The sequence below is a fragment of the Lampetra fluviatilis genome, chromosome 62 (genome assembly GCF_964198595.1).
Source record: "Lampetra fluviatilis chromosome 62, kcLamFluv1.1, whole genome shotgun sequence".
NCBI lineage: Eukaryota > Metazoa > Chordata > Hyperoartia > Petromyzontiformes > Petromyzontidae > Lampetra > Lampetra fluviatilis.
In genome coordinates, this window is record NC_136336.1 from 4642433 (window position 1) to 4656697 (window position 14265).

Below are 14265 nucleotides of genomic sequence, written 5' to 3' on the forward strand. Positions count from 1 at the left end.
TATGTTTTATTTTATTATTTTATTATTTCCATTCTACGTGACTTTACTGAAAGAACCAAGAAGACGAATGTTCATTCTTAAATGTGGAGCAGAGGTCGCAAACGGGTTTTGATTCTTTACCCGTACCCGGCCGCACCAGGGTCGCAAACAGGTACCCGTACCCTACCCGATACCCGGCTACCCGTACCCGGCCGGGTATTGGGTAGGGTACGGGTACCCGATTGCGACCTCTGGGATGAAGCCATGTTGCAGGCGCGGGTGGGTTGATTCTAGGAACTTGAATTGTGAGAAGAGACAAGACGTTGGGAAATGAGTGACAAACGGTGACTCACCAGTGACTCACGGTCTACCCGTACCCGGCCACACCAGGGTCGCAAACGGGTACCCGTACCCGGCCGGGTAGCCGGGTATCGGGTAGGGTACGGGTATCGGGTACCCGGTTGCGACCTCTGATGTGGAGGGGAAGGGCCCGGAGGAGCCCCCAGAGGAAAATCCACGCGACCACGGGGCGAGAGGCAGAGACGCAAACTCCAAACACGCCGGCAGGGGGCAGTCACACAGCGCGCCTTTATTTAGTATTTTTAACAGCCGCTGGAATGTACTTCCAAACACTCCCAACAAGTTAACAACAAGCAAAAGAAAAACACGACAGGGTGGTGGTGGTCGGGGAAGGTTGCCTCCACTCCCACCCCGTTTGCCTGACAGAATACAGAACGGGGAGTGGGGTGGGTGGGGTGGAGTGTGGCTTGTGACATTAAACGAGAGCTGGCGCGTGAACAGAAGTCAAACAAACTCCCGAACAACAAACCTAGGCAAAAAATAAAATTAACCCGTAAAAACAAAGTTTTTCACTATAAATCCTTTATATGCGTGGCGGCTAGAGTTCTCTCGTCCTCTGGCTTGAGATGGCTGCCACCTATGGGTCAGATGATTGTCTGCCAGCATTAAGCAATTGGTAATTAAATATTTAAAACATTTTCCCTAAACAGTGTAAAATTTTGGAATTTTTTTTTTCACGAAAATTAATTGTCACGCACAACGAGTCTGTGTGCAAAATGTCAGCTCGATTGGATCACGGGAAGTGGGTTAAAAAACGACGGAAAGATTTGCACGGTCCTAAGCAAGCAAGCGAACTTAATATAAAGGATTTAAAAACCACACGCGAGTGAATTCCCTATAAAGAAGCAATACTTAAATTGGCCGTGCGATGTTAAAATTAAACCCTTATCCCGCCCCGGTCACGAAACGCCACCAGTGCCGGTACAAGATTAACAGGACCCTGCGGGGTGGGCTGGTAGGAATAATACTAATACCGGTACAGGGATATCGACCGGGTATAGAGGAGTTAAAAAGAAAATGATTTGTGCATGGGGGGTGAGCGATGACGTCCACACCCCCCTCCCCACTGACCCGCGCGCCCACAGAGCAAGGATTGCAACAGGCGATGTCATTGGCTGCGCCGGATGCGACGGCCATCTTGTTTAGTTCATTTAGTTCACGGAACGCAGGGGGAGCGGGCGGCCATCTTGTCGGACAGACGGACAGTCGGACGGACGGACGGACACATTAATCTATTGGTGGTCTGGTCCACTTCGTTCCTACCAGTATAATCGGAATCTTTGTTAATACTGGAGGCGATCCAGTACGAAGCAGACATCACAGCGATACACCTTCACTTGCTCCTGAAACCCGTTGTCTGGCTCTTGACAAACCTCAATGTGACATCGTAAGACGTCGCTCTGCGTCCACGTCAGCCGTGCGAGATAAGAAGAAGTAGTAGATCTCAACCAGTGGGACTTATCTTCTTGGTTCTTTCGGTAAAGTCACGTAGAATGGAAATAATAAAATAATAAAAATAAACATAACAAAGTTTTATTTTTATATAAAAAATACTATATTATGTTTTATTTTTATAAAATATAATGAAGTAATAAAAATAAAACATAATAAAGTTTTATTTTTATATAAAAATACTTTAGTATGTTTTATTTTTATAATTTTATTATTTCCATTCTAAGTGACTTTACCGAAAGAACCAAGAAGATGAATCCCTGCAGTCACGAAAGCTTTAAATCGAGACAGTTGGACTTATTTTAGGCACAACTTGGGCTAAGGGGTCATTTGCAGCACCCTGTATAACCCCCCCCACCCCCCAGTGTCATTATACTCATCAGTAGTAGAAGCCGCAGCAACAGAAGCATTACCATCCACCACCACCACCATCATCATCATCACACCCACCATCATTGCCACTTACATCATTACCACCACCACCATCATCATCATCACACCCACCATCATTGCCACTTACATCATTACCACCACCACCATCATCATCATCACACCCACCATCATTGCCACTTACATCATTACCACCACCACCATCATCATCATCACACCCACCATCATTGCCACTTACATCATTACCACCACCACCACCACGATCGTCAACACCACCATCAGCAGCAGCAACAGAGGCAACAACAGCCTCATCATCACCAGCGCCATCATTACTAGCACCACCAGGGTAACTGACACCACCACCACCAGCAGTCGCAGCAGCAACAATGACAGCAGTTGTCACCATCACCACCGCTAGCAGCAGCAATAGCAGCTGCGTTACCACCGCCATCGTCACCAGCCCGATCATTAAGACAACCATCACCACCACCACACAATATTGCCCGATCCATCATCGTCATCATCATCGCTGCATCGTCACGCGAATGTACAACTCCTGGCGAGACTGCTCCGCTGGACAGGAGATCATCATTTCGCACTTGTGCTGCTGCTGCTGCTGCTGTTGCTCTCCGGTGCGTTTTGGGGTTCGACGTTTCGCCCCACGTCACCGGCAGTTCTCCCCCCAGAAGCCCCTCTGAAGTGGACTCTCCTCCGGCACGTGCAGCGAAGTTGCCGCGACGTCGTGGGCACGCGGTGGGCACAACTCCCAAATGAGAGCACACACAGCTGACAGCGGACAGCAAGCGTCGTGTTTTTATTATTTATTTGGGAAGGACTGGTGCACCGTCTTGGCTAATGTGGAATTGAACGCCGCCGGTTCAGGGACCAATCGCGCCACCGCGACACGGGGGCATTTCTTCGACGGACAAGGTGACCCTCACCGCATTCACGATCAGGTGTGTGAACGCGATGTATTGATTTTGTTTGTATTCTTTGGTCCTTTCGGTAAAGTCTCGTAGATATAAAATAAGAATAAAAATTAAAAGAAATTTAAAATTAAATTAAAAATATTTTTAATTGTATCTATCGACTTGACTTTACCGAAAGAACCAAAGAATACAAAGAAAATCAATAAAATTTAAAATATTTTAAAATATTAAATTAAAAATATTTTTCAATATAAAATAAAAAATATTTTTCAATATTTTTTATTTTAATAAAAAAACATTTTTCAATATTTTATTTTCTGTCTACGTGACTTTACCGAAAGAACCAACGAATATAAAATTCCTACAGTCACGAAAGTTTTAAGTCAAAATATATTGATCATTACGTGCACGACCCAAAGCTCTAATTGTTATTTGCAACGAATTATCTCTTGAGGGAGGAGGAGTGGGAAGGGGGGGGGGCGATTGTGCCCCCCCACCCCACCTCCCACTCCACCGAACCGCCCCCCTAGAGAAGCAGCGGGTTCCGAGGGGCCGGTATCTCCGCTTGAATTCAATTTTCCGAGATGTTATGGAAAGGTCACGGGAACTCACAAAAGAGAAAATTCCACCGCCTCCCCCCGCCCCATCACCCCCCACCACCACCACCCACCTCACTGCCTCCGCCGTGAAAGCCACTTGGGAGTAATGAGGACATTTAAAAAAAAACCTCCGTTAACAATTAAAGAGTTCATCTTCTTGGTTCTTTCGGTAAAGTCACGTAGAAGGGAAATGATAAAAGAATAAAAATAAAACATAATAAAATAATAAAATAATATTATATAATAAAATAATTTTAAATCGAAAATTAAAGAGTTCATCTTCTTGGTTCTTTCGGTAAAGTCACGTAGAAGGGAAGTAATACAATAATAAAAATAAAACATTTTATTACGTTTTCTTTTTATTATAAATAAAACATTTTATTATGTTTTATTTTTATTATTTTATTACTTCCCTTCTACGTGACTTTACCGAAAGAACCAAGAAGAAGAATCCCTGCAGTCACGAAAGCTTTAAATCGAAATTTAATTAAAGAGTTGTTTTGAAAAGCGCTCTTAAAAGCGGCGGTTAGTTACGACGAATGGGCCGCAAACATCGAGGAAGGCAGAACGCGAAGGAGGTTTAATACGGCGCCAACGTTGGCTCAACGTTGGGTCAACGTTGGCTCAACGTTGGGTCAACGTTGGGCCATGTTTAGTGGGTAAGGCCTACGCCCTTGTCTGCTAGATCGTGCGTGTCCTCTCTTGACACGTGTGTGTCGCAGTCACGATGACAAGGGTGGGTTTATTTATATATTTTCTTTCACATTAACTTGCACAGTTTAATTTGTATGCTTCGGCCACCAAAGTGGCTGAATTTGCCAAACATTGTGGTCCAATTTAACTAAGTTAAGTAGATAGAAAAATAAAAAAAAGTGAAAATTTTTTTAAAACATTTTTATAATATAAAAATGTAATTTGTATTTTATTGTGTTATTTATTTTCTATTCACTTTATTTTTATTTTCTATCTACGTGACTTTACCGAAAGAACCAAGCATATGAATTCCTGCAGTCACGAAAGTTTAAAGTCAAAATTGCACTCTTTTATATTTGACCAGGTAAGGCTCACTAAATTTATCAGCACCCTTCCTGAATAACGACGATTCTTGAGACCCATGATTTCTTGGGTAAATAAAGAGCATTCTGGTGATGATCATTGTTGTTGTTACTACTCCTCTAGTTACCGTGACACGAGAGATGGTTTGTGAAAGCTACGGTGATGGTTACAATGATGGCGATGTTGGTGGTGAAGGTAGTGACGGTGGTGGTAGTGATTATTATGATGAGGATGATGATGGTTGTGCTGAAGGCAGTGATGGTGGTAATGGAAGAAGTGGTGGTGGTTAGTAGCAGACAGCCCTGGGTCTGCTTTGCGTTCCTTGTGTCACGTGGCTATGGCAACAGAGATTAAATATGCGGAGACATTCGGCGGGAGACTGTCGCTCTGTCGTGTCCGATTAGAATACAACGAGTCTCGCCCGAGCCCGAACGAGTCTACCCCGAACACTGCCCCAAAAGAGTCGACCCTTAATGAGACTACCCTCTAACCCTGCCCCGAACGAGTCTAGCCCTAGCCCTGCCCCTAAAGAGTCTACCCCTAACCCTGCCCCTAAAGAGTCTACCCCTAACCCTGCCCCTAACGAGTCTATCCCTAATGAGTCTACCCTCTAACCCTGCCCATAAAGAGTCTACCCCTAACCCTGCCCCTAACGAGTCTATCCCTAATGAGTCTACCCTCTAACCCTGCCCCTAACGAGTCTACCCCAAACCCTGCCCCTAAAGAGTCTATCCCTTAATGAGTCTACCCCTAACCCTGCCCCTAACGAGTCTACCCCTATACCTGCCCTTAACGAGTCTACCCCTAATCCTGCCCTTAACGAGTCTACCCCTAATGAGTATACCCCCTAAGCCTGCCCTTAACGAGTCTAGCCCTGCCCCGAACGAGTCTAACCTTAATGAGACTACCCCCTAGCCCTGCCCCTAACGAGATTACCCCAAACCCTGCCCTTAACGAGTCTACCCCTAACCCTGCCCCTAACGAGTCTACCCCAAACCCTGCCCCTAAGAGTCTACCCCTAACCCTGCCCCTAAGAGTCTACCCCTAACCCTGCCCCTAACGAGTCTACCCCTAACCCTGCCCCTAACGAGTCTACCCCTAACCCTGCCCCTAAGAGTCTACCCCTAACGCTGGCCCTAAGAGTCTACCCCTAACCCTGCCCCTAAGAGTCTACCCCTAACCCTGCCCCTAAGAGTCTACCCCTAACCCTGCCCCTAAGAGTCTACCCCTAACCCTGCCCCTAAGAGTCTACCCCTAACCCTGCCCCTAACGAGTCTACCCCTAACCCTGCCCTTAACGAGTCTACCCCTAACCCTGCCCCTAACGAGTCTACCCCTAACCCTGCCCCTAACGAGTCTACCCCTAACCCTGCCCCTAACGAGTCTACCCCTAACACTGCCCCTAGTGAGTCTACCCCTAACCCTGCCCCTAACGAGTCTAACCCTAACCCTGCCCCTAACGAGTCTACCCCTAACCCTGCCCCTAACGAGTCTACCCCTAACCCTGCCCCTAACGAGTCTACCCCTAACCCTGCCCCTAACGAGTCTAATCCTAACCCTGCCCCTAACGAGTCTACCCCTAACCCTGCCCCTAACGAGTCTACCCCTAACCCTGCCCCTAACGAGTCTACCCCTAACACTGCCCCTAACGAGTCTACCCCTAACCCTGCCCCTAGTGAGTCTACCCCTAACCCTGCCCCTTACGAGTCTACCCCTAACCCTGCCCTTAACAAGTCTACCCCTAACCCTGCCCTTAACGAGTCTACCCCTAACCCTGCCCCTAACGAGTCTACCGCTAACCCTGCCCCTAACAAGTCTACCCCAAACCCTGCCCCTAAGAGTCTACCCCTAACCCTGCCCTTAACGAGTCTACCCCTAACCCTGCCCTTAACGAGTCTACCCCTAACACTGCCCCTAACGAGTCTAACCCTAGCCCTGCCCCTAACTAGTCTACCCCTAGCCCTGCCCTTAACGAGTCTAACCCTAAACCCTGCCCCTAACGAGTCTAGCCCTAGCCCTGCCCCTAATGAGTCTAGCCCTAACCCTGCCCTTAACGAGTCTACCCCTAGCCCTGCCCTTAACGAGTCTAAACCTAACCCTGCCCCTAACGAGTCTACCCCTAACCCTGCCCTTAACGAGTCTACCCCTAACCCTGCCCTTAACGGGTCTACCCCAAACCCTGCCCCTAACGAGTCTACCCCTAACCCTGCCCCTAACGAGTCTAACCCTAACCCTGCCCCTAACGAGTCTACCCCTAACCCTGCCCTTAACGAGTCTACCCTTAGTCCTGCCCATAACGAGTCTAACCCTAACCCTGCCCCTAAGAGTCTACCCCTAACCCTGCCCTTAACGAGTCTAGCCCTAACCCTGCCCCTAACGAGTCTACCCTTAATGAGACTACTCTCTAACCCTGCCCCAAACGAGTCTACCCCTAACTCTGTCCCTAACGAGTCTACCCCTAACCCTGCCCCTAACGAGTCTAGCCCTAGCCCTGCCCCTAACGAGTCTATCCCTAACGAGTCTAACCCTGCCCTTAACGAGTCTACCCCTAACCCTGCCCTTAACGAGTCTACCCCTAACCCTGCCCCTAGTGAGTCTAACCTAACCCTGCCCCTATCCGCAGCGATCCGTCCTCGCGCTTCTTGCGTCCGATCCGACCGAAACCCAAACCCAACGTCGGGGTGATGGACGGGACCGCATTGCCCGGCGGTGCGCAAAGAAAGGGCGGGGGGGGGGGGGGGCGACGGGAGGGGGGGGGGGCGCGCAAATCACAAGCGTCTCCTGCGAAGCATAAAAACCATAAACTAAAAAATTTGTCGTTCGCGCTGTCTCCTTGTTCGGCCCAGAACGGACCCGACGTTCGCAGTTCGAATCCCGGCGGCCGCCCCGGTTAATTCCGTGGCGAGGCGTAGGGGTGGGTGTAATTGAGCGCGCAAACTCGCGCCTGTCTGCCTCGCGGGTCGTGAATGCCGAAAGAGCCGTCATGCCGATGTCAGCGCGCCACGGGAACCAGGGGTAGGCCATTGTGTGCCGGCGTCACGGCCTACAGCAAGAAAAAAAAATCGCCAAATGCGAGAACGCGTCGAGGGCAAATGGATCGGTGGGGTAAAAGCCGCTCAGCGACATCGCCCATTCTTACTGGGCAGACTAATACCAAACGTACCGGACCATGGTGATTATTAATTCTCTTTGTGTCATGGAGATCACGAGACACCTGCGGAAGCAAAGGGGCCGCTGAAATTACCACCGAATGCTTACAGAGGAGAGAGAGAGATGAAAATTTCAATAAAAACCAAGCCACGATTTCTTTTAAAATGGAGACATTTTCATCGCAAACGCGCGACGCTGGGAACGGGAAAACGGTGGGGGGGGGGAGGTCATGAGCGGGGAGCTAAAATGTTCCACCTCAAGCGGAATCGTTCCATCTCCCGCAACGCATCACGGGTACCTGTAACACCCTCCCCCCACGCCGCCGCCTCCTACCCCGTGGGGTCTTCACCCTCCCGTCACACCCAACAGAGGTCAAACTCATCCCCACGATCGAGAAATCGGATTCCCAAGACGACGGCAGCTAAACCATTGCCCCTCTGGCAGCACCACGGCGCTGTACCAGCTTAACAGATCCGTTTCACCCCAACCCAGAACCACCCCCCCCCCCGAGCATTCAGTTCACAGTCGGCCCAGTGCCAACCTCCGTGACCACGTGGGCATCTACGTGAGCGCCCGACTGTGCGCCCGGCTCAGTCGCCGACTCTGCGTCTGGCTTAGCGGCTGACCGGACATCGAATTGGATGCCTGCCTCGGCAGCCGACCCGACGTCCGGCTGCCGAGCCTCGAACCGGACGTGCGCCTTGACGCGCGGCTGGCCGTCGGGCCCGCCGGCTGACCGCTCGTCTGCATCGGTGCCCGCCAGCGCCCCGGTCTCTCCGTCTTGACCTGCGCCGGGCTCGGAGTCCGAGCGCGAGCAGCCCTCCACTGCCCGCTGAGCGTCGGCGTGGGTCACGTGGGTCACGTCGCTCTCGTGGGTCACGGGGGTCACTTCTTGCCGGAGACCCGGAGCGCCGCTCGGGGGGTTGGCTCCAGCGTCCGGCTCCGTCGTCGTCGCCGTCTCCGCCTCCGGCACGACGATCTTGTCGCCTACAGGAGCCAGCGGCAGACAGGGGAAACACAGGCACCCTAGGGCAGCTTGAGCACCTGCAAGGCTGCGGTTGTTTTTGTTGTTGTTGTTGTTGTTAAACATACAAAAATATGTTTTTTAATTTTACTCGCTCGTACAAATCGGTGATTGCTTCTATCGGCAAATTTTTGTGCGCGGCTTGGGGGGGTGGGGGGGGGGCTCTGGGCATGGAACTCGTACGCACGGTCTCATTCGCAAAAGAGTGACCCCGGGCTCGCCAAAATAACAAAAGGGAGAATGTAAACGAAACTAAAACAATGCCGCGAATAGAGATCAGAGAGAGAGAGAAAACAACCAAATATATGTAATGAGAGCCTATGTCCGGCTCACGTGGTGATCGGCTCTGCCGGTCCTGCTCTACAGCCAATGGGGGGAGAGCCTGGGAGCATGGCCCTGGCGTGATCGAGGGATGTCAGCTAGGGTGATTGGTTCTGCTGGTCTTGGCCTCAGCCAATGGGAAGACAAGTCAGGGGCGTGGTCCCGGGAGTTGATGGAGGAATCTGGAACATTCAGCGCAGGCTATTAAGGATTGGCTGGAGCGTACCACGTGACCCAGGCATTAAATAAGGGAAGAGCTGAGGGACACGTGGTCAGACGAGGAACGAAGAGAGAGAGGGGCCACGAGGGAGCGGGGCTCCGAGTGCGACGTGGCAGTGCGTCTCTTGCGATCTGTCTGCCCACTTCCCGTTGCCTGCCAGCAACGGGGAGTGATTGTGAACTAAAATAAGTAAATAAAAGGACCGATTCCACAAGCCGTCTCCAAGAGTATTATTACATATAGATGAGACGACCAAGTATGTAAGTGTGCATGTCGAACTTCTTTGGCACCGTACGTTCGCCAACCGTGCTAATCAGAGGTACGGGGAGAGGGTGGCAATGACATCAACACTCAACGCACAAAAAAGCGTGTGGGTGTGTGCGTGTGTGTGTGCGTGCGTGTGCGTGCGTGTGTGGGTGTGTGTGTGTGTGGGGGTGTGTGTGGGGGTGTGCGTGCGTGCGTGTGTGTGCGTGTGGGTGTGTGTGTGGGTGTGTGCGTGCGTGTGTGTGTGTGGGTGCGTGTGTGTGTGTGGGGGTGTGTGTGTGGGGGTGTATGGGTGTGTGTATGTGTGCGTGGGTGTGTGTGTGTGCGTGTGGGTGTGTGTGTGCGTGTGTGTGTAGGTGTGTGCGTGTGGGTGTGTGTGTGCATGTGTGCGTGTGTGTGTGGGTGTTTGCGTGTGTGAGTGTGTGCGTGTGTGTGGGTGTGTGCGTGTTAGCACAGAAGAGGGCACAGGTGGTGCATCGGCCAGTCATCTCAGTCAGTCGACCCATAGCACCTGGGTCTGCCCCGTGACCTCCTGCCAGCGGGCGTTCGACACTTCACGTGGCCTCAAGGTGCACATGGCCTGGCACAAGCGTCGTGTTGACGTCACCGCCACTCAGTGGCGAATGGCTGTTGTTGTTGTTGTGCGCGTCTATGGGGAGCGGTGGTGTAGCGGTTAGCGCGTTGCGCTACGAACCCGGCCACCCGAGTTCGATTCCCGCTGACGATAATCTAAACCGGTCCTGGGCCTCCCCTAGGTCAACTCAGCCTCAAGTGAGTACCTGGTGCAATGTCAAAAAACATTGCCACGAGCGAGACAAAGGCGGCCGGGCCGGCCTTCGTAGGTGCACACTCGCTAACGGCACTTGCCCCAACAGTCTGTTACAGGCTACAAGGGGGACCTTTGTCTTTGCGCGTGCGTTGTTGCGTTTGTTTATCGTGAAGCGCCAAGGTTATGGAAATACAGCGTCGCATTACTCGGGCAATGACGTCATTGACATGACTCCGCCCCCCCCCTCCCCTCCTCCCCCCAGCCCCACCCGCTCCCTCCTCTCGTTACCCAATCAGACAGCACGGGGGGAGGGGGGGGCCCGTTGTGACGATTATATAAATAAAAAACCCACAGCACGTGCCGGCCGTCGTCGTCCGGATGCCTACCTTGGGAGAAAAAAAATAGTTAACGGAGTTAAAAAGTATTTTTTTAGTTTTTGTAAACATACAGGGTGCTTGATTTTAAGCTTTCGTGACTGCAGGGATTCAGACTCTTTGGTTCTTTCGGTGAAGTCACGTGAGTTCACCGAAAGAACCAAGGAGTTTCCAGGGTGCTTACATTTTTTTTTTAAACACTCATATGGGACTGTCGTTGTTAATGGAAAAATAAACGGATGATTAATTACACTGGTCAACAAAAAAAAAATTTCTGGCCTGGACTTTTGCAGCTGTTTTAGATTAATTTCAGGGCGCTGATTCCAAATCTGGTCTCAGATTTGCTCTATCACATCTCATTTTTATGATATTGGCATACCCCATTTTCATTGATTTTACCCGAAATTAACTCTGTCACTTATGATTGCAAGTTGTTGCGAGTCAGTGACTGCTTTAGTGTTAAAATATTGTGCTGTATTTTTAGGATAGTGTGTTTATAATATCATTTGATGTAGGTATCCACATTTATTTAATATTTTTCTTCTGCAGTTTTTATTGAAAATGCAATATTTGATATCTCAAAAACCTGATGTGATAGACAAAACTGATGCCAGATTTGGAATCGGCACCCCAAAATTACCTTAGGGCCGTTGGAATACCTTATGCCAGAAAAAGTGTGTTGACCAGTGTTATAATATACTGTGACGTGATAACGAATGTAATCTTAATAGCTTCAAAAAGTCAAAGAGTCTCCCACTTGTTCGCCAGCGTTGTCAACGCGTGGCCTGGAATCTTCTCCAGGCAGTTTCCAAAGCCTGGAGGTGCATTTCTTGTGGCGTCGTTGCAAATTCTCAGAAGTGTTGACATTTTAGTTTGAAGCGCCCTGTATGTGTGTATGTATGTATGTAGTGCCATTCAGGCGAGGCCGTGCAGAGCTTTTACGACAGATTCCCAGTTTAAAGAAAGCAACAAAAACAACAACAAACCTCTTATTCTTAGGTTTTTTCGGTAAAGTCACGTAGGTAAAAAATGTTAATTAATAAAAGTAAAATAAAAATAAAAATCACGACGTTTCGGAGGCAACACAAGCTTCCGTTTTCAGGTGGAACCGTCACAGCACGACTGCTGTATCAAGTGAGAGAAATTCCAAGAAACAGTCCTCGTATATATACTGGTTGAGGGTGGGAGGAGCCAAGGTAGGCCCTGAATATTATTTTTGTGAGGTTCGGTGCGGCTGAAGCACGCTGTTAGCATTCAAACTAAAAGGCAAACGACCCTGACACGGACGGATACGCAAGAGAAGGTCAATGTGGTTTTCAGACGAGCGCGAGATATAAAAAAATCCTCGACTGACGGAGCGTGTCTCGCGGTCTGGGACAAGGCACCGCACCTCCGATTAGCGCGGTTGGCTACGTACGGCGCGAAAGAAGTTCGACACACGTGCATACATACAAGGCGTTCCACAACCTGGGGCGAGGTAGTTAACATCTCCTAGCCACCGTGATGATAATGATGAGAGAGAGACACGTAAACTCCAAATATATAGCAGCAGGCGTCGTCAGGGTCGGGATCGAACCCACGAACCTCCTGTAGACCAGGCGAGGTAGTTAACATCTCCTAGCCACAGTGACGATGATGAAGATGAGAGACACGCAAACTCCAAACATACAGCAGCAGGCGTCGTCAGGGTCGGGGTCGAACCCACGACCTCCTGTAGACCAGGCGAGGTAGTCAACATCTCCTAGCCACAGTGACGATGATGAAGATGAGAGACACGCAAACTCCAAACATACAGCAGCAGGCGTCGTCAGGGTCGGGGTCGAACCCACGACCTCCTGTAGACCAGGCGAGGTAGTCAACATCTCCTAGCCACCGTGATGATGATGAAGATGAGAGACACGCAAACTCCAAACATGCAGCAGCAGGCGTCAGGGTCGGGATCGAACCCACGACCTCCTGTTGACCAGGCGAGGTAGTCAACATCTCCTAGCCACCGTGATGATGATGAAGATGAGAGACACGCAAACTCCAAACATGCAGCAGCAGGCGTCGTCAGGGTCGGGATCGAACCCACGACCTCCTGTTGACCAGGCGAGGTAGTCAACATCTCCTAGCGCACTCCACCACGGTGTTAAACAGCGCAATCTCCAGCCCGTATCGTCCACTCTCTCTGCTGGCCTCTCTCCGTGCTGTGAATAAGGGTCATTGCCCTGAAACGTCGCCCATTACACACAGCATTTGACTAGCTCTACGCGTGTTTGGTTTGAGCGTATCCGCGCTGTGTACGTGGCCAGCGTATTTGCATCCGAAATTCGCTCCGCGATGCGGTTTGGATTCATTCTCCATGCGGCTATGCTGTCGAACGTGGGGCAACGTTGTGTGGACGTCGTGTGGACGTCGTGTTCTCTACGGGAGTCAGCTGTCTCACACACAGACACGCACACAGATACAGAGATACACACACATACATACAGTGATACATACAGATACATAGATACACACACAGATACATAGATACACACACATACATACAGAGATATACACACAGATACATACAGAGATACATACAGATACATACAGATACATACAGTGATACATACAGATAGATACAGATACATACAGATACATACAGTGATACATACAGATACATACAGATACATACAGAGATACATACAGATACATACAGTGATACATACAGATACATACAGAGATACATACAGATACATACAGAGATACATACAGATACATACAGAGATACATACAGATACATACAGAGATACATACAGATACATAGATACACACACATACATACAGAGATACATACAGATACATACAGATACATACAGAGATACATACAGATACATACAGAGATACATACAGATACATACAGAGATACATACAGATACATACAGAGATACATACAGATACATACAGAGATACATACAGATACATAGATACACACACATACATACAGAGATACATACAGATACATACAGTGATACATACAGATAGATACAGATACATACAGTGATACATACAGATACATACAGTGATACATACAGATACATAGATACACACACATACATACAGAGATACATACAGATACATAGATACACACATACATACAGAGATACATACAGATACATACAGAGATACATACAGATACATAGATACACACACATACATACAGAGATACATACAGATACATAGATACACACACATACATACATAGATACATACAGATACATACAGAGATACACACACAGATACATACAGAGATACACACACAGATACAGAGATACACACACATACAGAGATACATACAGAGATACATACAGATACATACAGAGATATACACACAGATACAGAGATACACACA

At 49.2% G+C, this 14265-nt stretch overlaps 2 protein-coding genes across 3 annotated transcripts in view; both read right to left on the reverse strand.

The window, feature by feature from the left end:
• Positions 1–543: 543 nt before the first annotated feature.
• LOC144951369 (uncharacterized) lies at positions 544–7520 on the reverse strand (the record flags this gene model as incomplete). The annotated part of the gene is made up of 1 exon (XM_078881598.1): positions 544–7520. A coding segment is annotated over one exon (1056 nt), but the record flags the coding sequence as incomplete, so codon positions are not given.
• Positions 7500–14265, reverse strand: part of LOC144951367 (uncharacterized) — a 38240-nt gene continuing 31474 nt past the window's right edge. Inside the window, exon 7 of one of the 2 annotated variants that reach the window (XM_078881596.1) lies at positions 7500–8901. In XM_078881596.1, coding sequence (XP_078737722.1) covers positions 8429–8901 — 473 coding nt within the window. In that variant the 3' untranslated portion in view covers positions 7500–8428. Of the gene's footprint in view, positions 8941–14265 lie in introns of both variants that reach the window. The other variant, XM_078881595.1, reaches the window with a different exon arrangement.